The 23133-nt window shown below is 37.7% G+C and overlaps 1 protein-coding gene across 3 annotated transcripts in view; it reads left to right on the top strand.

Moving 5' to 3' along the window:
- The window catches only part of suco (SUN domain containing ossification factor), a 51516-nt gene that overhangs the window by 23137 nt on the left and 5246 nt on the right, over positions 1–23133 (top strand). The window contains exons 2-22 of one of the 3 annotated variants that reach the window (XM_058755466.1): positions 926–1034; positions 1924–2049; positions 2985–3385; positions 3921–4019; positions 4385–4553; positions 6252–6357; positions 7458–7585; positions 7768–7835; positions 9239–9346; positions 9647–9752; positions 10742–10762; positions 11065–11120; positions 13007–13098; positions 13291–13356; positions 14671–14754; positions 16095–16179; positions 17518–18756; positions 18843–18930; positions 21263–21367; positions 21473–21621; positions 22367–22458. In XM_058755466.1, coding sequence (XP_058611449.1) covers positions 926–1034; positions 1924–2049; positions 2985–3385; positions 3921–4019; positions 4385–4553; positions 6252–6357; positions 7458–7585; positions 7768–7835; positions 9239–9346; positions 9647–9752; positions 10742–10762; positions 11065–11120; positions 13007–13098; positions 13291–13356; positions 14671–14754; positions 16095–16179; positions 17518–18756; positions 18843–18930; positions 21263–21367; positions 21473–21621; positions 22367–22458 — 3497 coding nt within the window. The remainder of the gene's footprint in view (positions 1–925; positions 1035–1923; positions 2050–2984; positions 3386–3920; positions 4020–4384; positions 4554–6251; positions 6358–7457; positions 7586–7767; positions 7836–9238; positions 9347–9646; positions 9753–10741; positions 10763–11064; positions 11121–13006; positions 13099–13290; positions 13357–14670; positions 14755–16094; positions 16180–17517; positions 18757–18842; positions 18931–21262; positions 21368–21472; positions 21622–22366; positions 22459–23133) is intronic. The other 2 variants (XM_058755467.1, XM_058755468.1) reach the window with 2 other exon arrangements.

A 23133-nucleotide genomic window follows, 5' to 3' on the forward strand; every position in this document is an offset into this window, starting at 1 on the left:
TAACAAAATACTGTGACATTTGATGCTGTACAGGAAATGTTGTGTTTTCCACTTCAAAGAAATCATAGGCCTTTTTTATGTCTCTGTACAATTGTGTTTTGCCACGTAAAATTTGTACAATGATTAACTGGCCGTTTCATTCATGCAGTTAATTTCTCAACCTAGTGAAGACAGAGTGAGGTAATAGTTAGCCAGACACAAATGTGGTCATTGGAGTAGAATGAAACTTGAATTAAATTCTTGAGCACATGCTCTGATGCATTGAGCCTTAGTGATTATGTAGGCCATGCAAGTTTGAATCCTGCTCAGTATTTTCAATTCACAATTTCCTTGTGGCCAAAAAATTAAATTACAATTAAGGATGATGTGTTTATAAAAGTATTGTACAAAAGGCCTGAGTTGTTAGACTGTCAGCACACTAAAACCTTATCATTGAAATCAACGTTATAGAATTACAATGGTCTGCAATCTACATCACTAATCCAAACATAAGTTCCTCACCTCTGTTGACCTGACTGAAGTCATAACAGGTATGAAATCCTTGCCAATCAGTCACTATTTCTCAACTAAGCTTGTACAGCATTAGACTGTTAGTCTGTAAAACTGTGAGAATGATTGGAACATGCCATTATGTTTGGGTGAAACTATTTCCACGAGCTCTGATGTGATTGGCTTTAGTCAGAATAATATTCACCGTGCTGGAGGATTTACTGTAAACGGAGTAAACAACAGAAAAGGGCATAATCTTAAATCAGCCTTGCACATTTCTCATTTGCTATGTTGGAGTGTGTATGTGAGAACAGTGTTGTCATGAGCTCTTACCACCTCACAAGAGTGTTAAGAGAGTTTTTATATCACATGGTATGTTTGGTACATGTAGCTCATATCCATGTTCGGGAATCTTACGTTTTTGTCTGTGTTGCAGGCACTCTTGTCATCATGTTTATTGTTCAGAAGAGATCTCCTCTGGCCCAGGACTCCCTGCACAGGATGACAGCAGTTACACAACGCAGGAACCAGGGGCCGACAACAAGGTAACGAAACACAATGACTCCACGCAGTTACCAACTAAATGCCTCAATGACTTGCTAGCAGTTGAACTCTTCTTCTTTTAGGTTAGTGAGCGTGTGTCCTTTACACCAGTGAGATTTAACTCTGTATTGTGAAATGAGAATGATATACATTTGACTTTTAGAGAAGAGAGATTCTTTGGCTGTTGTGTAGGTTTGAGGAGCCCCTGAAGTTGTGCAATAGTTCCTCATTCAAAGTGCAGGCTGTTGTTGACACTGTCTTTCAGCAGGCTAATCTATAAAGGGACTTGAAGACAAGGGCCCCAACAAAGACCCTCCTCCTCCTCTTGTGTAACCTATAGATTTAAGGCTGTATAGGGGTGTGGATTCTTCTGGTTGTCCAATATTTATTAGTGGCTGACTGATTAATCCCAGTTTAGCTTGTGTTAGCATGCTATCTTTAAGGTTACAGAAGCATTAGAATGTTCAGCTAAAGCGAGAGTCTGTAAACTTATCCTTTTTGCACTTCAGCACATTTTTTCCCCCTCCGGCAATCACAAAAGCGTTTTCTCTTTGCCCCTGCCAAACTTGAACGATAGCTGTTTGCCCTTGAAAAACGCCTCTTTCACGCTCATAGAAACAAAGCCAGTTCTGTCAACTTATCTGTTGTTAAAAGAATCGCTCATCAGTCATGTCATTCCAAACCCCTCTGAGGAGCACAGACGGATTTTCTGTACAATGATCACGTTGCTTTCAATGAAACAGCAAATGTACATGTGACCAGGGGCTGTCTGTCAAGCTCCAAAAAGGACGAAACAAAATAGTTTGTGAGAGAAACTGTAAAACATCTAAATAAAGAGCAAGAAAAGGTTACAAGGACAATGTTTTAGGTAACATTGTTTTTCTCTTTTAGGTTGAAGAGGAAAGGGCGACACACACTCAGTCATCGTACGACGTGGGTCTGGAGACAGAGAGAGATGAACTAAAGGAAACAGCATTGCACTCACAAGACGCCCTGCACGAAGAGAAGCACAAACAGGTGCCAGTGCAATCCAACCATCATTTATCCGTTTTCTTTTATTACATATCTCAACCCTAGGATGTGACCTACACATTTGACATCTTATGTCAGCTGACTTATTTTTCTTTGACTTAATCTCTTTGCTTAAAACCAATAAACCTTTGGTTCATTATGAACAACATCATGGAGTATCCAGTGCCTGCCTGCTATTGGTTCCAGAAGTATTTTTTCCATAGAGATTTAGCAAAACACACCTTTTAAAAACATGAGTACATCTAATCAACTTAAATAAATAAAACTATATTTCGATTAATTGCACAGCCCCTACAATTCACTGATTCGAGGAGATTTTTTTTGCATAATCATGGGTTATGTAACTTTTCACCATCTACTCTGTTAAACATGATTATTTAAAAGGATATTTTAATAAAAAAAATTAAAATTCTATCATTAATAGCTCACCTTCATGTTGTTCAAAACCATAAGACCTTTGTTCATCCTCGGAACAAAAATTAAGATATTTTTTTAATGAAATCCTAGAGAGTTCAGGGTCAGAAAGCTCTTGGATTTCATCAATATTTAAATTTTTGTTCTGAAGATTTACGAAGGTCTTGCGGGTTTGGAACGACATGAGGTTGAGTAATTAATGAAAGAAGTTTTATTTTTGGGTGAACTATCCCTTTAAAAAATAAGCTGACATAATGCAGCTGATGGCTTCAACAAAAGCATATACCGTCGATTAACAACCTTGTAGCTGACAGTTAAATCAATTCCCTTATGGAGAAAATGAATAAGATTCACTGCCAGAATCAGACTCTCTTGCTGTGATCTTCCAGCTCTTGTCTGCAACCAAATCATAGTCAAGATTTTTTTTTTTTTTTTTTTTAATATAGCAAACCCTTCTTCTGTTGCTTAATTGTTAATGTCTTTATCTTGCGTTTCTGTCATTGTAGACTGTGAATTTGGAAGAAGTGTTGGAGGAGCCGCAGATTCAGCTTGAGTCGGCTCTACCTGAGCTAGAACAACAACAACAGCAGCAACAACAACAACAGCAGCAGCAGGAGCAGCAGCAACCTGAACTCCAGAGCACCCAACAATCAGACCAACAACAGTCAGCTCAACCACCAACACTTACACAGCCCCAAACAGCACCGTCACCCTCCCAGCCCCAGCCAGACCCTGAAACTCCACAGGCCACTGCCACAGAGGACCAGGCTGCCCACCCCTCCGCTGCTTTAACCCCCCCACAGACTGACCCACACGGAGAAGACCCGTCTGCACCTCCTGCTGAACTCCAGAAGAGCCCAGAGTCAGCCTCACCTACCTCAGTCACCTCCTCCGAGAGCTCCTCCAGGTGAGTACAAGCGTAGCCGTTTGGGAGAGAAGAGGGTGGGAACATTAAATGTTTGTCATATCGTTCATTTTGTTTCATTTTTTTCATTTAATTTTATTTTCTTATCGAGTCATTTCTGTGATCCATTTCTGCATCCAAACTTTTAAACTGAATCAGTAAAGCATACAATCATCACTTCATGGACTTCATATGGCACCTACTTTGGAGGTTTTTTTCAACTGCGTCACAGTGGATCTCACCTTCTTTAGTAGTCATAGTAGCTATGACTTGTTTTCACCGGACTTGGAGCGTTTACGAATCTTCCATTTCAACAAGGACCGAAAAAGACTATATCACTGTGATTTAAAATGTAATGAACCAGTACTTCAAGAACCTTCTATAGAACCCTGGCCAAATGTTCATTCCATACGTGGAGCCAGATTACTTTCTCCCTTATCCTTTCTATCCCCCTCCCTCTCTCCATTAGTATTCCTCTCCCATTCCTCTCTATTTTCCTTTCTCTTGGTGTAAACCCCATTTGATTTCTTTCCTTCAGTGGACTACCTGATGCCCCTGTAGAGAACTCTAGTGCCAGTCAGTGTGAGGTGGGCTCTGTGCCCCCCTTCAGCCAGTCCCTTGGCACCACGCTCACCAGGTGAGTACCGAGCAACAGGTAAACGGCAGGTTACATGGTAACATTACGGTAACTCCAGTACTCGCGTTGCATCAGGTGACTTGGTAACCAATGGTTAACCAAGAAACGGAACTGCTTCAGGCACATCAAGCCACATCTTCTCTTGCTTTTTTTTTTTTTTTTTTTTTCTTTCATTTCTCATTTCATCATTTCATTTTTGGCAGTTTGGTTTACCATTTAATTTTTTTTCCCAATGCCACGATGCACCATTTTTAATGCTTTTTTGCTTGTCACTTGCATTACTTTTTGTTTTTAATGTGTAGCAATATATTAAAGTCACTTTCTTTCCCCACCTTCTCTCTCTTCTGTTTTCTTGCTCTTAACAGTGTTTTGGAGGAACATGTGGAGAAGCAAGCAGTGAACCAGTCTGCCACATTGGGAGTACAGAGTACAGAGACCAGTGCTGACCCGACTGCCACTCTGCTCCCGAGTGAGCTGGACCTCACAGAGCTGGGGCAGACAGCCAGTATCCCTCCACCTACAAAAAGCCAGCAGGTACACACACGCTATTTGTCAGACTAATTTAACATGGCTAATTAATTCTAACAGTGAGAGGGAAAGCAAATACCCACAAGAGGCTTTGCATTACTTAAACCCCATTAAACATGGTAAAATCACTTTAATACATCTGACTAATGGCATAATGCCTTTAGAAAATGGAGGCAAATGTTCAATGAACAGTTAACTGTATTAATAATTATCAAAATAAGTAAAATATAATTTTCTGTTTCAGGTGTATATAGAAAAAATACAATGAAGTGATCAAATATAAATAAATAAATAAATAGTTTAAAAGGTAAATAATTAAATCACTTGACAAATACATAGATGAATATATAATATACATTAACTACCAAAAATATTTTTTTTATGCTCGCCAAGACTGCAGAGTAATCTTACAGTAATTTAATATCATTTTATATGTTTTAAAGTGTAGTTTATTCTTGTCATTGAATACTAATATGTATCAGTTTGATGCATCTAAATAAAAATTGCTAAATAAAAATATTACTTAAAAAAAAAAAAAAAAAACCTTTAATGATCCCAATCTTTATAATGACAAATAATCAGATAGACTTCAGGTATGGAGCTAAAAGCTATAATGTCTGTATTTTAAAACTATATCAAGCCCTGAAACATTTTATAGTTTTGTTTTTCCTTGGCGTACACCACCTAAAATAGCATGATGACAATAATAGCATTTTGCACCCCATAGTGTTCCTTTCTTGCCTTTTTCACCTATTATGTAGAGAGTGAAAGGGTTTGTATTCGATTACAACTGAGCCTCTCCACACCCTGCTGTTAGAGATCTGCAGAGCTAAAACATCCCCTCCTCTCTCGTAAAGCTGCTCTGACACACACCCTAAATGGAGAAGATGAAAGTGGAAGAGAAAGCATAAGAGTGGAGGAGAGAAAGAAGAGCGAGTTAGGCTTAGAGAGTACATCAGCATGTTTGTTTTCCACAGAACAGCCTTGTAAATGTTTAATCAACCAAATGCTCACTCAGCGCTGCTATTTAGGCACTGACAGACACACAGAGAGGGATAGAGATAAGGGAGACAAGAAAAAGGGAAAGTGATGGGGAGATAGAAGCAAAGACCACCCTTTTGTGTAAAATGTATAATGCCATAAATCTCTGTGTATAAATCTCTTATGTTTACCAGAGTTGCATTTCTGTTCAAAAATTGTTAAAAACAGTAATACTGTGAAATATTATTGCAAATTAAAACAACTTTTTAAAATTTGTATTATATTTTCAAATTAAATGCATTCCTTTGATACTAAGCTGGATTTTCAGCAACGTTACTCCAGTCTTCAGTGTCACATGATCTTTCAGAAATCAATCTCATATGCTGCTCGAGAAAAATGTCTTATCAAAATTGAAAACAGTTGTGTTTAATATTTTGTGGAAACAGTGGATTTATTTTTTTCAGCATTCAAACAGTTAAAAAGATTCAAGCTGTTCATAATTGTATTATTAGAATAACATGATATAATATTTGTTTTATTTACGGTTATGTAGATTCTGGACCAATACCAATTTCACGTTTGCTGTAGCTACCCAGCATAATGCTGCTGAAATAGAAAACAAAAAATTTCCAAAATGGCATTTCACAGTTTTAGGGCCAAGGAAGTTTGTGCTGTGGTTTGTTCAATGTAATAAAAATTTGATGATTTTATTTTTTTCCTCAGGTGGTGGACCATGAGGGAGCAACAGACCCTCCTGTACCCAGTAAAGAGGACATCCCCACTTTTGATGAGTGGAAGAAGAAAGTGATGGAAGTAGAGGAGAAGAAAAGTAAGAGATGGCTTTGGGTCGCATGCACACTCACAGAGCTGCGTGTTCATCAGTAAATCATTGCATGCCAGGCTGCCCCCGTGCTGCTTCTGCATCAGTACACACTCGCACGCACTTCCTTTAGGACACACTTCTGCTTGATTTCACAGAGCTGTCCCTTTCTTTTTTATCTCTTTCTATCATGAATTTCTGCTTCCCTACCTTGCTTTTTCTTGCTTATAATAATAGTTTTTTTGCTTGCTCACATTTGTCGGTTCAGTGGTGAGCACAGTGACTGTTGCATAACCCAGTATGCACACGTGTAAGCTGCTGTAATGGATTGCTTCAGTACACTGCAACAAAAGTAACTAGACTCTTAGCTCATGCGCCAGGCCAGCTAAACAATTAAACTCTTGCTTTAGTGCATCAGGGTTTTTCACATCTCTGTGTGCGTTTGTTTGCACAGTCAAATCACGATGTCAACTAATTCAACCACTGGCTAACAGTATGTTAATTGACCCTTGTCGTCATTAATTAGCGGGTGCAGTACACACAATAAAACTAGAGAGCTCTCAAAGAGCAACTCTTCAAGTACATAGAATTTGGGTTCAAGTGAGGATTATGAATCACAGTATCACACAACTGAAATTTGATCGGTTTCCTTAATATTTTGGGTAAGGATTGGTGCTATTCATAGCCTGGGTTGCTTGACCTAGAATGTTCTCGAAAAACAAATTTGTTAAATCAAATATAGAAAACTAAATTATTGTCTGCAACGTGTTGAGGTCGCTTTTTCAGGTTGCTTTTGCAAGCTGTAATCAGCACAATGTTAATGAATAGCTTTTTTTTCCCTAAAGGTTCTCACGTAAGGTCATGATAGCAGCTATTGATAGTTAAAATCCAACAATTTTGCCATTCAAATTATCGGTTACGGATCGTGAATACTTGCATGCTATGTGCATACATAAAGATAAGTCATTCTTTTGTTTTCAGTGCTGTAATCGACAGGTAAACATACCAACCTGCACTTTGCATGACACACTCACACACACCTGATCCATCATCCAAGGTGTAAAAGATTTGACTGGTGAGCTATATGTAACCTGTTTTGTTGGTTTCAGGTCAGTCTCTGCACACTTCATCAAATGGCAGCCCTCATCCAGTCAAAAAGGTCCAAAAGAATTTCAAGAATAACTACGCTTCTGTCGAATGTGGGGCCAAAATCCTCTCGGCCAACAATGAGGCCAAGGTACAGCACAAAAAACTGCAAAACGGCATATGGGGCAGATAAAAAGATGGATGGATTTTCACCAGGGGCATAAATAGGACAATCATTTAATTACTTGTTATTGTTCCTGCATCTGCAATGTTATTGATTAGTTTGAGATCAGCAATCGTCTAACATATGTGTGTTTTTCTGTGTGTTTTCAGAGCACATCTGCCATCCTGATGGAGAACATGGATCTGTACATGCTGAACCCCTGCAGTACCAAGATCTGGTGAGTCACTGCAGATAAAGAGAAAAAACAGACTGCAGCAGCTGCTCAGAGACAATGAAGAAATGCATTTTACACACTCTATTCTCCTGTTTGTGTAAATGATAGTTGACAAAGTACTATTATGTTGAGATGTCCTGTAGTGTGAGATGCTAAACTCATCTATTTTAAACAGTATTTTGTTAATTATTTTATAACTATTTAGCCTCTTAATAACTGGGGGAATTATAGTTGGGGCTGCATGATTAATTGTATTTTAATCATGATCATGATTTATGCTTCTCTCACTGATATTGGTCCACTGGTTATCTCTACTGAGATATTTTAAACAAATAAATGTGTCATACAGCCAGTCTGTGGTCATTCACAAGGACGTTTCAGAGACAAATTGTAATAAATCCAAACGTGAATCTCAGCAATTGTGGCTCCTGAATAAATGCCTAATAAAAGAGTTGAATAAAATAGGTTACCTACACAGCCTCTGTGCTACAATTAGTTTTTTGGGTAAGACTTTACAATAAGGTTCATTAGTTAACATTAGTAAACATGAACTAAGAATGAACAATACTTCTACAGCATTTATTAATCTTAGTTAATGTTAATTTCAGCATTTACTAAAACATTATTAAAATCACAAGTTGTGTTTGTTAACATTATTTAATGCACTGTGAACTAACATGAATAAACAATGACCAACTGTATTTTCATTAACATTAACAAAGATTAATAAATAGTGTAATAAATGCATTGTTCATTGTTTGTTCATGTTAGTTAATACATTAATTAATGTTAACAATTGACACCTTATTGTAAAGTGTTACCGTTTTTTGTTGATTTTATAGAAAAACATTAATATAATTTACTGTTTTAGCTCTTTTAGAGAAGATTCTTAAAGTTTGAACAGTTTTCATAATTTAGAATGTTGATATATATGATATATCATAAATGTAACAAAATGGGGGAAACTAGATTAAGTAAAATAAACCCTGTGTATGAGTTGAGATTGTCTTAATTTGTGCTTATGTGAAAGTGCAATCATTCTGATTTCTAAAAAGAAATTTCTCAAATAAGAACAATTGTGATAATTAGTTTTGAGAAAATCTTGATTATAACTGTAATTGTGCACCACTAATTACATGTAACGTTAATATTATTGTACTGTAAGACCATCTAAAATGAAATAGTGGAGGCAAAAGAAGTGGTTTCAAAACCTTAAAGAAATGGTGACGAGTCATGACATCTAGAATATAAATAAAATACAAAAATTTGCCTTGCATTCATATAAATTAATTAAATTGTAAGTTGTTCCCCCCTGTGCCTTTTGTTTCAGTGTTAGTAGTTTTTGTGTTAGCATGTTACTTGATGTTAAATTAATTTCCCATTTGTTTCCTCTATCTAATCACCAGGTTTGTTATTGAGCTCTGTGAGCCAATCCAGGTGAAACAGCTGGATATTGCAAATTTTGAGTTGTTCTCCTCTACACCAAAAGATTTTCTTGTGTCTATAAGTGACAGGTAACATCACTCACATAGACATACATAGTATTCCCACTCCTAATCAGGCACAATGCGACATGTTGACTGATCTCCAATGCAGATGTGAGTTTTTGTCCAGGCCAACCACAGTACAGTTCACTGGTTGCAGTGGAATCTAATTCGTCCAAAATCCTGCCTCACATTAAATATAGAATATATTTTCACGTTATGTGAAAAATTGCATGTTGTTGAAATCGTATCACTTCGTGCCTGGTTGGGAGACTGCGTTGTATAAACACCAACTTAACCTTTTCTTTAAAAATTGTTTTTCAAATTCAGGTATCCGACCAATAAGTGGATCAAGCTGGGCACCTTTCACGCCCGTGATGAACGCACAGTACAGAGCTTCCCTCTGGATGAACAACTCTATGCCAAATATGTTAAGGTAAAAGGAGCACCAGTCGCTGGAAAAAAGAATATTGGGGATAGAACGCACCACAGTATGAAATACTTAATATTATCAAAGTATTAAACACAAGAGCGTGATGTCACTGATCTGTGCTCTGACATTAGTGTGTGTATCTACAAACTGTAACGTCTGAAACATGAGCATCTTAAAAAGGATCACACACACTTGTTCTGTCACCTGTGATCTAAATAACATGGAATTACATTAACAAAGTGTGTTTTTTAAGGAAACTGAATAAGAGGCAGAGAAAGGGGGGATGGTTAAGACATATGAGGAAAGCCGTGCCCTTCCCTCAGGCCTGAGAGTCTCATGACCGTATTGTTCAGTTCAGATCTGTGTGTAATGTACGATGCTGAATACACACACCTTCATAACCTTTTATAGATTTGCATATAAGGTTGGTGTATCTATATATGTCAGTGTATTAAGATATAGGTGCTTGGGTAGAAACACATTGAGTAGAATTCACATTCACTTTAGCATTTGCTAAGACTTTTTTTTACAAAACGGCAAAATAAATTAGCATTTTGGGTGAAACAGGCAAGTACTCTGTGCGATTTACATTTTTCTCCTCGCTCATTCTGATTTATGGGTTCTTAGACGATTATTTAATTACCTGTAACATATGTCAAGAGGTGCCATTGATCTAATTGAGGAGTCCCACAATACTTGCTGCCCTAAACCTGTTCTGTCATGCTCTGCTTGACTTTTGTGATGTTTATTATTTCAGTGTTTTGTTTACTTGTTTTCCCCTGCTGTATTTCCCACTTTGTGCTCCTAATTACAGCCTTTGCCTCAGCTGGCTTTCTCCTGCATTGGTACTACTGCTCAAGTCATGAAAGCAGAGCAAACAAGAACAGTTCGAAATGCTTGACTTGCTACAGCATGAATCGAGTCTTTTATACTGATCTTCCTCTCTGTTTTTCTTTGTTTCCGCTTTCTCCTGTCTTCTCCTCCTGCATCAGATGTTCATCAAATACATAAAGGTTAGCGCTCTTCTCTCTTAGATCTTGTCAGTGCTGCAGGCTCACATACTGTAAAACAGTGACACTTTCTTGGGAAAAAACAAAACAAAAAACAAATTTACATTTTCTCACACTCACATGGGAAACATCATGCTTTGCAAATACTTCAGCACTTCGATCGTGCTAAGTTTTGTTTGACATTATTGGGACATCGCTAAACTGGACATTGTTAAATTTTGTAAGAAGGTAAAATAAGCATTGGTTTTGTTTTATGACCATGTTTGAGTGTGATCCTATTTAAAATTTTTACAAATTTTTTGTAGGTTGAGCTGCTCTCCCACTTTGGCTCTGAACACTTCTGTCCACTCAGCCTGATCAGGTGTGTTTAATTAATGTTTTTTGAATAGAATGGAATCTATTCCAATACTGTATATAACATGACTGAAACCTACTTTGCACAAGTATGTGATGCCCCTACGCACATAACCTTGATATTATTGCATTCAAAGTGCAGTGCAGGTATGTGTTGCATACTCTGTATAAACACAAAGGACAAAAAGGTCTTCTTCTGTTGTCAGCATTTATATTGCTCACAAGTTGATGAACACTGTATGTGTAATAGCACATTAATACTCAGTTGAGTACACTACCATTCAAAAAGTGTGGGGACAATAAATTAATTTTGAGTAGCTCTTATACTCTCTGCATTTATTTGATCAAAAATGCAGTAAAAACAGTAATATTGTGAAATATTTTTGGAAGTAAAAATATTATTGGAAGTTTTCTATTTGAATATATTTGAAAATGTAATTTATTATTGTGATGGTAAAGCTGAATTTTATCAGCAGTCATTACTCTGATTATTAACATTTTAGTATTATCAGTGTTGAAAATGGTTGGCTGCTTAATAGTTTTGTGTAAACCATGATACATTTTTATTTTTTGATGCATTGAAAGTTTAAAGAACAGCATTTATTTACAGTTGAAATTTGTAACATCATAAATGTCTTTACTATCACTTTTCATCAATTTAATGTACCTTTGCTGAATAAAAGTATTTCTTTCTTTCACCAAAAGTTGCAATGATCCCAAACATTTGAATGGTGGTATATGTACAACAGGCGTTTGCATACTTGCGTGAAGTATGTTTCTGGTCTAATGCATACTGTGAGGGGAATTTTTTGTTAGGCGTCATGATATGAAGTATTTTTTCCTTCATTTTGAGAGAAAAATATATTTTTAAAAACCCAACAAAGATGGTTATACAGAGAGATGCAAAAAAATGTTTTCATGACCTTTCAGAAAGTGACTGATAAAAGCATTTTTTTAAACCAAAGCATATTGCACAGCAGCATTATGCTATAATGAGAAACAGGTCTCTTTTGATTTTACAATCCCGTGCTTGCATTGGCCCCTTAAATCTCAATGACTGTGAGAAAGGGCACATGGCTTTATAAAAGTTTCAAAAGGCAAAGTTCTTGAATTGAGTTGATCTCTGTCCTGCCTCAGGCTCCTCTCAGGCCCGTTTGCATTGGCAGGAGATTTAATCTTGGTTGGAGGCCCATAAAGGGGCTGGTCTGGCTGCACTATATGAGAGACATATTGTCCCACTGTAAGGAAATTACTGTATATACTGTGAGAGGCAAGTAAAACACTACAGTCAGATATAGAGATGAAAAATAAAAATCCTTTCCACACTTGTACTAAACATTTTGTTAGCTTTTCAGTTCTGACCTTAACAGATTCAAATTGAGAATCACAAGAAGCTACTTTCTGGTCATTGTGTTATTTTACAAGCAACATGATACCAATTGTATTATAAGGCATCATGTGGCAACCCTTGTGAATGCGTACCTACATCAGTAACATTTATTCCAAATTCCTACTTCCCTCTGATCTCTGAGACTGCTCATTTAACTGGAAATCTTGTGTTATTTTTCTTCCACTGCTGTTACCTCCTCCGTACATGGCCCTTGAGGATTGAACGGGGGCTATAAAACATGTTTTTAAAGACCCCCACTAACCTGGGCAAAGGGCAGAGTGATTATAGTTGTTTTGTAGAAGGCAGAGATAAATTATGCTGATGATCAAAGTGGGCTTTGTTAATATTACAGGGGCTGTTTGTTCTTTATGATACTACAGGAACACGCTGTCACTTTTATCAACCGTTTTTTAATCCTTATCCTCTTTCTACATTTTTCCCAACTCTTATACTTGCAAGTACCTGATCTTTGTGTTGCTCATGTGTATCTTTGTGTATATCAGGGTGTTTGGCACCAGTATGGTGGAGGAGTATGATGAGATAGCTGACTCTCAGTACACGTCAGAGAGAGCCGAGTATCTGGATGAAGACTATGGTGAGATCATCTCTCTAAATGATTGCTCACAGAAAGCTTAAAAAGTACAGTATGAATAGGTATTTGCAATACTATATGGCAGAATTGAATCATTTAATTTAGACACAAGACTGTTTGTTTTCTGTTTGGAAGTTGTCGTGCGTGTCCATTTGGCTAATGCTGTGGTCTTAATTCCAGATGTCTTTTTTACAGATTACCCACCCGGCTACCTGCCCTCAGAGGACAAGACGTCGAAGAATCTGCTGGGCTCTGCTACAAGTATGTGCTGTTCCTCCATATGCTGTTTGTGCTTTTGATTTCATGAATATTAATCTGTAGATGCCGCAGGTGATCATTTCAATCTACTGGTTAAACTAGCTAAACCAGCTAAACTATGAACTGAAGTGGTTAACAGCATTGGCACTTTATAATTGGGGTGAAACACATTAGTTGCACATTGCACAGATTCACTTTGCTCACGGCAGTCCCTGTTGATTTATATTCCAGTTTGCTCAAAGCTACAGTGGCAAAAAATGTACTAACTGTAGAATTCAAGGAAGTGGTGTGCCCTCTGCCTCAGTTCCAATTTTACTTTTAAAACCTGTTTTGATTATCCATTATAAAGTTTGTGAAATCAAAACTTACTCGTCACGCACATATTCTGCCAAGCACACACACTCTTGAAAAATCCTTTTCCTAGTTGATTGGCTAAGCTTGGAGCAGTATGTAAGTGGAACATGTTTAAATGTAAATTTAATATAATAACACACCTGTGGTTGTTGTTGTTGTTGTTAACTAAAACAATTACAAATGGTTTGCATTAAATGAAATAAAGCAATAATAAAATATACATTTTAGATAAACTTTTTATTTCAGTTAGTTGACAATGCACCATTTCTAATTTTCATATTTTAAGCCAAAGTACTTTTAATTACAAAAACTAAAATATAAATAAATTGTAGCTAAATAGAAATATGAAACTAATAAAAATGACAAAAGCACATAAAATTACAAAAACTAATAAAATAAAAAGAAAGAACTTAGTGTAAAATAAAATCTATTCAGAATACTATAGTAATATATAAATAATACTAAAATATCATTGTAACGCATGCAGTTAAATGTTTAATGCAGTTAATCATCACCAAATCTCAATACATGGAATGAAAATGTACAGTATATGTAAGTTTATTTAAATTATTGCAGATTTGCAACACATTAACTATGGAGAGTTTATGAGGTTAATAATGAACAGTCCTTATACACATGTACTTCTGTTGCCAGTAGAATGCTAATTAATGCCAGTATACATAACAGAATTTAATGATGATGATAAGACAAAATTGGAAGAACTAACCAAATGACATTTACCAAAGATTAAATTGTTCTACTACACAATAAGCATACTGGTGGATTGACTTCAATAATTCAGAAGTTCATCACTTTTGGCCAATGATCATTATATTTTAAGAGCATTGTATTTGCTTAGCTGAAGTGTAGAAAACAATTCAGCCTGTGTGTTGGCACTGTGTAACATATAGTTCCATGCATATAAATGTTAGATTTTTAACATTTTCCTCTGGCTTCTTTTAGATGCCATCCTGAACATGGTAAACAACATCGCAGCAAACGTGCTAGGAGGGAAACCAGAACTAGAGGACGGAGCTGAAATGGAAGGTATGGACCTGATCTCTGCCTTGAGCTTGGATAATAAAATCACCCTGTCCTGAGTCTGTACTAAGAAATTACTCCACTTATTTGCTCCTCTTTGCTTGGCAGCTGTTTGTGACTAGTGAGGGCTGTCACCATGCCAACAGTGCTGGAACTGTGAGGCCTGGCAGTGAAAGCACGTCTTTGATGGGTTCTGTAGCTGTGCTTGCCAGCATCAAACTCTCCCAGGGTGTGTTTGTGTGTGTGTGCGCAGGCCCAGAGAGAGCTGCTACAAAATGCTGTTCAAACACGCATGTGGCTTTCCTAAAAGCAGAAGTGAAGTTTAAAAACACCCTGCTTCTCTGTCTCATGACCATATGCAGTCTGACTAGAAAAGACTGTTTAACAAGACATTTTTACTGTGGCCCTTGAGAGATTGCAGTCGAGTGGATGGCTGAAAGTTTATATTAAGTTTGGAAAAGGAAAGCACGCTATGGGCAGTTTTTTTTTTTTTTTTTTTTTTTTAACTGTTAGATTGTGGTTGACCGATATGAGTTCTTTTTAATGGCCAATATCTAGATAAAAATGGTGATTGATAGCTGATATAATACCAATATACATACTACAGTTTATTGATATAAAATAACACAAAATTCAATCACCTGATCAGATTTATACCAATAAAATGAATGAACGATTCTTCCCACTGTGAGTGAACATACTGGCAGTTTTAGTCTTTTCAGACTAACATCCTCCTGTACATTTTGGCAATTTAAAAGTCACTTTTTAGCCAGTAATCATTATATTTTAATAGCTTTTAAAAGGTTGTTCAATTGAAGAAATGCACAGTTGGTAATCATAATATGATACCTGCCTTTCAGAAGACTAGGTGGGTGAAAATTATGTCCCCTATTTAACATTCATGAAACAGATTAATAAGGTTACGAAGTGTCCCCCTAATCTTTTAGATTATTTCTACTCCACTCATGGCTTATAGTTTCACAAGCTCGTATATTAGAGAGTAACTTCCCATTTTTGATGCACATTTTTCTAGATAATGTAATCTTCAATGTGACAAGAATTCAGAAAATGCCATTGTGGCACAATGACTAATATTCCAAAGCGGTGTTTCTTTGATGTCCTTGTTGGTCTGGATAAATTTAAACCATTCCAAGCATTATATAATTTCAAGCTCTCGAGATCATCACCTGTTGCTAGTTAAGAGCACATTTGTGTTTGTGTGTTTAATCTTGGGTGCTTTTCTCTGAACAATAGCCCTCTTTGTGTTGTGGAAGGGCAGTATGGAAACCTGTGTTCATATTCTCCTTTTCACTGTCAAAATTTGTTCTTTCTCTCATCTTGCACAGGAAATGTTTCCTCTGGGACAGAAAACGTCACCCAGGCGTCAACAGAAGCCACACTCACACCAGAACCTACTGAACAGCCCTCTACGTGAGTCTCATTCGTACACACACCCACACACACACCCACACCCTACTCATCCAGCATATTAAAACCCCAAATGCTTGCTCAATACTGAGCCCCGAGCTAGTCAGCGTATTCCAGCGCAGACTGGTTTAAACTGTTTGCTCGCATACCAAATCAACCACCGAATCCTTTTTCTTATACAGTACGAGCTTATAAAACTTTAATTAACTGTAGCTGCCGCATAACCAGGCTCAGAGTCAGACTCATTCTGCAGAATTATGCAGAGCACATTTAAACTAAAATCTTGATCAAATTAGCCAAAAATATTTAGTTTTTAGTATTTAGTTCTCTCATTTAATGAACTTTATACCTTTTCAACACTTTTTTTTTTTTACAAACACATTTTTGATTGAAAAATTACATTAATATTCATTGCAAAATCTTGCCCTACTTGGCATTTGTTTATGAGAGAAATAGCTTTGATTTGTGAACAAATGTTTCTTTTGAGTAAAATCTTTTTAGTGAATTGGTTGGTCTGCTTTATAAAATTGGCTTTGACTGATCTGGTTCTCAAGATCTGGTCACAGCAGCTAACAGCTCACTTAAATTAATATCATTAGTATATTAAGAGTTTTTTTTTAAAATTATTTATAGTAATTCTATTATCCGTTAATATTTTTATGCACTTCTAAAATATTTAATAATTTTAATTAGCCTTATTTTTATTTTTAGTTCAGTAATTTGATTTGCTTTTATTTCTTTTGAAATATTTCTGTATAGCTTTAATTTATTTTTACATTAGTTTTAGCTTTTGCAGTTTTACTACTTCAACTTGAACTTATTTCAGTTAGTTGTCAAGGCAACATTTGTAATACAGTGGTGGCCAAAATTATTACAACTTTGTTTTTTATAATATTTACTAGTGTTCTAATAATTTTGGCCTCCACTAAATGTTTTTTTTTTTTTTAATCAGGTTTTATCTAGTTATCCATATTTTATTCCAGCTTTAATTAAAATTATTTTTAATAGTTTTGTTTTAAAATGTCTTTTGCATATTTTGTTTTTTGCCCACATTCTTTGATATTCCTTGTCATGGTTATAGAATTTCTTATTTTCTTGTTCTTTTAAGTCATATGGAATTAGAACTAAATAACATACTTTTTCATCTTTGGATGAACTGTATCTTAAAAAAATGAACATGCAAGCAATTGAGTTGTGACAGGCATTTCAGTTCTGCGGTAAACTGAGGAGCTCACATTCTGTGTGGTCGTGCTCATAACTAAGTAAGAAACAGTGTGCAACCTTGGTTGAAAATGAAATGTGAGATCTGAGAACTAACATTCTTGGTCTTCATATCTCCAGGCTGGATGTTCTTGACCTGGATCCCACTCTAGTTAAGGAGGATTTAGAGTTTCCTGTTCCTGAGGCTCCTTCAGAACCTCCACCTGAGGATAGCCGTATCGTCATCCTCATCGAGGAGGACGAAGAGGCCACCCAGCCAACGGTGACCCTGCTGGAGGAGGAGCGAGAGGAAGAGAAAAGAATAGAGAAGATGTGGGAGCGGGAGAGCGCCACATACTGCGGCCACCTCTCCACTTTGTCCTGTTTGGCGTCTTTGCACGAACACTTCTACTGCTACTGTTCAGCAGCATTAGCACTACAGCGCCAGCGTAGAGACCGCCGCCACAAAGCACAGCACACACACACTGACACAGACACTCAAACCACCCCTCAGCAGTCCCTCCCTGACACCACCCCAATCCAAGAGCCCCCTGCGCCCTCTGAGAAACTTCCAGAAACAGAGCAGCCCTCTCAGGCACAAGCCGAGAGGATTTCCCCTACTGAAACGGTGGCTTCTCCGCCTCCGTCCTCCAGTGGGGAATCTGCAGTCATCAAGCAGGAACTCCCACCTGAGACCATTCTGTTAGAGCCCAGCCGTACCTCCACCCTTCCCCCACACAGCTTCTCTGACACCCCCACCCAAAACATCCCAGAGTCCCTACCCACGGGAGAGCCCGTGGACCAGAGTCCACAGTACCTGGTGGACATCCCAGAAACCTGTACGCCCGTCAGCAGCACCAGCAGCCTCCTCTCTCCCAGTGCCGCCTCCTCTCCGCTCTCCTCCACCACCACCATTGAACCCCACAGCCCAGAGATGGACCCTCCCAACCTGGAGCTCCCCGTTGCTACCAAAGAGCAGACGGTTCAGCCGTTGCCCACCCACACTCGCCCCGCTGATATCCCACCTCCTACTGAACTTCCCATCCCGCTTCCAGAGGCCTCTGATATCGGCAGGACTGCAGGGGTTGAAGATCCTCACCACAGTGCTGTGGCCTCACAGCCAGAGCTTTCTGAAGCCCCACTGTCTCAACAAGAGGAGACTGTCGACGACATTCTGCTACCACACCGCACCGCCGGAGAGTTTTACGCAGAGCAGCAGCATTCGGCGGAAATGGGCCATGGGAATGGAAACGGCAATGGGAATCAGGTGCACGGATCCAACCAGAAGGAATCGGTGTTCATGAGATTGAATAACAGGATTAAAGCACTAGAAATGAACATGTCCCTCAGCAGCAGATACCTGGAGGAGCTTAGCCAGAGGTACAAACACACAGATACATGCTACCAAACCTAAAATGATCATAGTGGGCTGCATTGTTTGATTGATCCGTTCTGCTGTCACTCAGGTATCGTAAACAGATGGAGGAGATGCAACGGGCTTTCAACAAGACCATCATCAAACTGCAGAACACCTCCAGAATTGCAGAAGAGCAGGTTATTATCAGTCACTCAGAACATTAGTAATTTGAGCTGGTCCTTTTTATAAACTTTGATACTGGCAAACTGCAACATGCATGGACCCCAAAATATGTTTGGACACTTAAATACATTTGAAAAAGTGTGAATGACACTGTATTAAATAAAATATTATATTTCAATAGAAAAATACATTACCATTCAATATATTTTGTTTTTGAAAGAGGTCTCTTATGCTCACCAAGGTTCAAAAATACAGTCACACACACACACATACACACACACACACACACACACACACATATATATACAGTCATTGGCACCCTTGCAATTCTGTCAGAAAATGCAACGCTTCTCTCAGAAAATTGTTCCAATTGCAAATGTTTTTGTATTCACGTGCTTATTGTTTTTGTTTGCACTGCAACAACACAAAAAAACAGAGAAGAAAAGTCAAACTTGATAAAATTTCACACAGAACTCAAAAATGGACTGGACAAAATTATTGGCACCTTGTCAAAATTGTTAGAAATAATTGCTTTTCAAGCATGTGATGCTCCTGTAATTTGTATTTAGACACACCTGTGGCAAGTAACAGGTGTGGGCAATATAATAATCACACTTGCAACCAGTTCAAATGGAGATAAGGAGAAAAGAAAGAAGTGTGAAGAGTTGTCTGTGGATTTGAGAGAAAAAATTGTGGAAAAACATGGACAATCTCAAGGCTACAATCCATCTCCAGAGATCTTAATGTTCCTGTGTCCACTGTGTGCAATATCATCAAGAGGTTTACAGCCCATGGCACTGTAGCTAACCTCCCTGGACGTGGACGGAAGAGCAAAATTAATGAAAATTACAATGAAGGATTGTTTGAATGGTGGATAAAGAACCCGATTAACTTCAAGCTGATCTTCAGACACAGGGTACAACAGTGTCAGCTCGCACTATCCGTCGCCATCTGAATGAAAAGGGACGCTATGGTAGGAGACCCAGGAGGACACCACTGCTGACACGAAGGCATAAAAAAGCAAGACTGGAGTTTGCCAAAACTTATGTAACAAAACCACAATCCTTCTGGGAGAACGTACTGTGGACAGATGAGACAAAAGTAGAGCTTTTTGGTAAAGGCCATCATGGCACTGTTTACAGAAAAAGAAATGAGGAAAGAACACAGTCCCTACAGTCAAACATGGTGGAGGTTCAAAGATGTTTTGGGGTTGCTTTGCTGCTTCTGGCACTGGATGCCTTGACTGTGTGAACGGTATCATGAAATCTGATGATTACCAAAGAATTTTGGGGCTCAACATAGTGGCCAGTGTCAGAAAGCTGCGTCTCCACCAGAGGTCATTGGTCATATGGTTACAAACAAAGCGCTGGAGAGTTCTGAAATGGCCAGCAATGAGTCCAGATCTGAATCCCATAGAACACCTGTGGAGAGATCTCAAAACAGCAGCTGGGAGTAGGCATCCTTCAAATCTGAATGACCTGGAGCAGTTTGCAAAAGAAGAGTGGTCCAAAATTCCAGTAGAGAGGTGTAAGAAACGCATTCGTGCTTACAGGAAGCGACTGATTTCAGTTATTTTGTCCAAAGGGGTACTACCAAATATTAAGTTAAGGGTGCCAATAATTTTGTTCCAATGCAATTTTTGTCCATGACTGTGTGTGTGTGTGTATTCAGCATTCATTGCGCCAGTCGTCACTGTCACATGATCCTTGAGAATTCATTCTAATTATGCTAATTAGCTAAAGGAACGTTTATTATTATACATATTAGTGGTATAATTTACACATCCAAAATCTTACACATCCCAAACATTTGAACAGCAGTGCGTCATCATTGAAAAGAAAACTGTCATCAAGTCATTTTATGAAGATACAATGTTCATCATCAAAATTAAGACAAAATATGATTATTAAATGTTTATTGGATTATTTTTCTTTTATCTATTTTTTTTTTTTTTTATCCATCAAATATCCCTCTAATACTTGCACTCTATGCTGTTTCTATTCTACTACTTGTTTTTTTTCCTCATTCTGTTCTTTTTCTATTCTTTCAACTTGTTTTCTTTTTATTTATAAATAATGACCCTCTAATACTAGCACTGTCAATTATTTTTCTATTCCTTCAAATTGTTTTCTTTTATATTCATTATTTAAAAAACCCTTGCTACATGTACGACATTAGACTGAGACTTGTCATAGCACTTTGTCATTATTGCTCTTTTGCTGGTTTTGATTGTTTATTTTCTTGGACACTTTCTGGCTAAGAAAACTGACAACTTTGGGGGTAACTGTAGCATGTACAGTGTTTTTTACACGGATAACTTGGATAACTGTTTGCATGTGTGTTTAGGACCAGAAACAAACAGAGGCTATACAGATGTTACAGAGCCAGCTGGAGAATGCCACCAGGATCATGCTGAACCTGTCAGCCACAGTTGCTCAGCTACAGCGAGAGGTCTACAAACATGCATTTCTCATCTCATTCCTAACCCATCTAATGTTTGGCCCACCCAGTAATGAATATTCATATTTAAAGCCTGTTGTTTACTGTGTGTTGTAGGTGTCTGACAGACAGAGTTACCTGGTGCTGTCTCTGATCCTGTGTCTGACGCTGGGTCTGCTGCTCTGTATGCAGTGCTGCAGGAGCTCTCCCAGTCACAACACCAGCTCAACCATTCCCATGAGCAACCACTACCCCAGTCCTAAGAGGTATAACACACACACACACCAAATGTGCAGAATTCATAACGCAATACAAGAACACAATGCATTCTCAGGATTGCAGCAAGGAGTTCTCTAGAGGCCCTGCAGTTAGTTTTGTCATGTCATGTCATGTCATGTCAACTACTGTTATGGCAGAACAACAGCTTGAAAGAGTTGACTCAAACTGAAAATACATGGGTTTAAGACTGATTGATTGAGCTGAGCAATCTTGCTGAGCAAGCTAGTTGAAGTTATGTAAACGGTTGACAAGTTTATAGCTGGAAACGCATATCCGGTTTAATAGCACAGAAGTTTGAAGTTAATCCTTTGTGACAATAATGTAACAGCACACACTACCATTCAAAAATTGATCATTTTTGTTACAAGACATTTTTATTTTAAATAATTACTGGTATTTTGAGCTTTCTATTCATCAATCAGGAATTCAGAAAAAAAGGTATCCACAAAAATTAAGCAGCACAGCTGTTTTTAACACTGATAATAAAATATTTCTTCAGCAGCAAATATGCATATTAGAATGGTTTCTGAAGGATCATGTGACACTGAAGAGTGGAGTAATGATGCTGTAAAATTCAGCTTTTAATAATAATATTTCACAATATTACTGTTTTACTTTTGAAGATGAATACATTATGTACAGAAGAACCCTGCATTCCTGCAGTGCATTTGCCAAAGTTCACATCTATATTTGGACACTTGCATAGAACATATCTCTCTTTCTCATTCTCAGGTGTTTTTCCTCATATGATGATATGAGTCTGAAACGGAGAGTTTCTTGTCCTCTCGTTCGTTCAAAGTCATTTCAGCTGCCCACATCAGAAGGTAGGAGTCACCTTTAACACCGAGGAGAGCTTTGATGCCAGAGCTCTGTATATCTCTGTCTTTCTCTCTTTTTCTCCAGTTCCTTCCCTTCTCTCATGTAATTCACATTGTTTCACTCTGCTCTGGTTCTTAACATCCTGTGTCTTTTTCAGCCAGACTCAAATCCACCATATTCATTTCTCACGGCTTGAATACCCAAGATAATGCCAAATAACGTCACACCTTTCAACTTAACCATGTGGCTTACGTTGTGTGCTCTCATTTTGGCTGCTGCTCTCAGAAGAATCATGCCTTTTGTCTTAAATACCACACAGATCACATTACAGCTTGATCTAGTTTTGGGTCCAGCTGTCACTAGTTCCAAAGTCTCTGGTGATAATTCAAAATCAGTGTGACCTACACTGGAGCACAGTGTGATTTGTAATTGAATGTCGACAGTCTTATTTGATCAGATATGGGACGTATTAAGCAAAAAACCTCTTTCTTTTACAAGCCTAAAACTTTTCAAGCTACTTGAAGAAATCGGTGTATTGATTCTCAAAGTAAACGAATGACAATGTCACCATATTTAGACATATTTAAATTTATTGTGCAAAAACGTAGGTAAATGTAACCGTAAATACATTAAATCTTACACACACAGTATACATTATGGTTACACTTTATTTTGATAGT

The sequence above is a fragment of the Onychostoma macrolepis genome, chromosome 20 (assembly GCF_012432095.1).
Source record: "Onychostoma macrolepis isolate SWU-2019 chromosome 20, ASM1243209v1, whole genome shotgun sequence".
NCBI lineage: Eukaryota > Metazoa > Chordata > Actinopteri > Cypriniformes > Cyprinidae > Onychostoma > Onychostoma macrolepis.